At 61.4% G+C, this 1,895-nt stretch overlaps 1 protein-coding gene across 1 annotated transcript in view; it reads left to right on the top strand.

Annotated features, from left to right (window-relative positions):
* LOC105003606 (cytospin-A-like) overlaps positions 1-1,886 on the top strand; it is a 50,228-nt gene extending 48,342 nt beyond the window's left edge. The window contains exons 11-12 of the mRNA XM_010860867.1: positions 823-1,125; positions 1,250-1,886. Of these exons, the coding sequence (XP_010859169.1) occupies positions 823-1,125; positions 1,250-1,258 (312 nt within the window). The 3' untranslated portion in view covers positions 1,259-1,886. The remainder of the gene's footprint in view (positions 1-822; positions 1,126-1,249) is intronic.
* Positions 1,887-1,895: the final 9 nt, after the last annotated feature.

The following is a 1,895-nucleotide window of genomic DNA, read 5'->3' on the forward strand; positions in this document are numbered from 1 at the left end:
TCTCGGTGTCAGGCTCGGGCTGACCCCACGTGGGGGGCAGCTGTCTCCTCTGAGCCGGGCAGCCTCCAGGTGTGGACTTGGGGCCCGCTCGTCCTCCGAGCCCCTCGGGCGCGTGTGCTCAGGTGCTGCCTGACCCCGACACCCGGCATCTCCAGATGTCGTCTCTCGTCCAGAAGCAGACCTGGCCCCTCAGCTGCCGTCTCTCCCTGTGAAGGCAGCGCCATGCCGCCCAGTTACCAGGCCAGGAGTTTCGGAGCCTCCCTCCTGCTCACCCGGCGTCAGTCCGTCATCAAGCCCTCTTACCCAGCCCCTCGCACACACCTGCTCTGCCCTCTCGTCTCTGGGAGCGCAGTTGGCGGCTAGCTCAGGCCACCATCCACTGCCGTTCGGTGGCCCTTTTTTTTTGTAATACAGATTTTTTCCTGTTTTTGGCCACACGGCACACAGGATCTTAGTTCCCCAACTAGACACTGAACCTGGGTCCCGGCAGCGGAAGCACAGAGCCCTAGCCGCCGGCCCCAGGGGCTTCCGGAAGCCTCCTTCTGAGCAGTTCATTCCAGAGAGGGAGGTTGACATGCGAGCGGCTATTATACACTGTGCGTCAAACGCACCGCCTGTGGAAATCCACGTGAGGGGACGTGCTGAGCCCCACAGGGGCGGGGAGGAAAGCTGCTTTGAGCCCGGCTCCCCTTCATGTAACATGCCCAGAATGTCCACCACATGCCCAGCCTCTCACCTGATGCAGCCACAGAGGCTCTGCTGAGGTTTTTCATGTGGAGTCCTCGGTTTGTGGAGTGCTTAACCATGTAATTAAACGGCAAGAGTGATGTGACCGGCACAGCCGGGCCTGGAAGTCAGCACCGCTTGTCTAGGGAGCAGACTGTCCCCCTGGCGGCAGCGCTGCTGGGGCTGAGGCGGTGGGGCGGCAGCTGTTCCCGGGGAGCCCTCGTGCTGGCTGGGCGGCGCTCCTGGGGGGTGTTTGAAGCTTCCGCCCCGTCGTGGCCTCGCTCACCGTGCGTTTGCTGTCTTCCAGTGCCCAGCCCTGCCGCGGCAGCGATGCCCCGGACGCCTCTGAGCCCGAGCCCCATGAAGACGCCCCCTGCGGCCGCTGTCTCCCCCATGCAGGTGCGTGCCTGTGGCTCTGTGTTTGCGCCTGCGTAGGAAGCGCCACGCTCTCCGTTTGGAAGGAGGGCAGCAGAAGCGCCGTGTTCTATCTGTAGGGAGCTTTTTCTTGCCCTCTATTCATCAGGTTTTTTAAAGGCGTGAAGATATAAACGAAAGCAAGTAAAGGCATTAAGACGTGATAGGCGTCAAATCCGGTGGACTTGCTCTAAGTGGCTGTCAGCTGAGGCCTAACGCTCACGATGTCAGCTTGTAAACTTCTGTAAAGATAAGTTAAAAAATCTCATCTCTCCACCTTGGAAAACAAACCAGTAATTAGTAATTGAAGCCCCAGTCAGTAGCATTTCAGCACTTGTATAATGTCCCAGCACACGCTCCTCAAGCCTGATTGTGCACGAAGGTCGTGTGGAGTTTTACACACGTAGACCCCAGGCCTCCTCCCACTGAACGGGTGTCCGGGAATGGGGCCCGAGATGAGCAGTGGTGGTTCTTCAGGCCTCGCTAAGGCCGTGAGGGGTCTGGGCTTGGTGGCCCTGCGCCACGGGCAGCTGGGAGGCCGGACCAGGGGTTGGAGGCCGTTCTGTTCAGACGTCGTTGGACAGGTGGCGTGGGGCTGAGATCTGTGGTTGGGACACGGGCTGAGCCCTGCTGCGGGCCAGGCTGCTCTCCGTGGCGACCAGGGAGGAGGCACCCACACGGAGCAGGGAGGCTGCCTCTGGGGAGGCCAGGAGGGAGCACGAGGGCTAGGGGGGGGTCGCCCAGGGCCGAGAGCC

This window comes from Bison bison, unplaced genomic scaffold (genome assembly GCF_000754665.1).
Source record: "Bison bison bison isolate TAMUID 2011002044 unplaced genomic scaffold, Bison_UMD1.0 scf7180017857507, whole genome shotgun sequence".
Taxonomy (NCBI): Eukaryota; Metazoa; Chordata; class Mammalia; order Artiodactyla; family Bovidae; genus Bison; species Bison bison.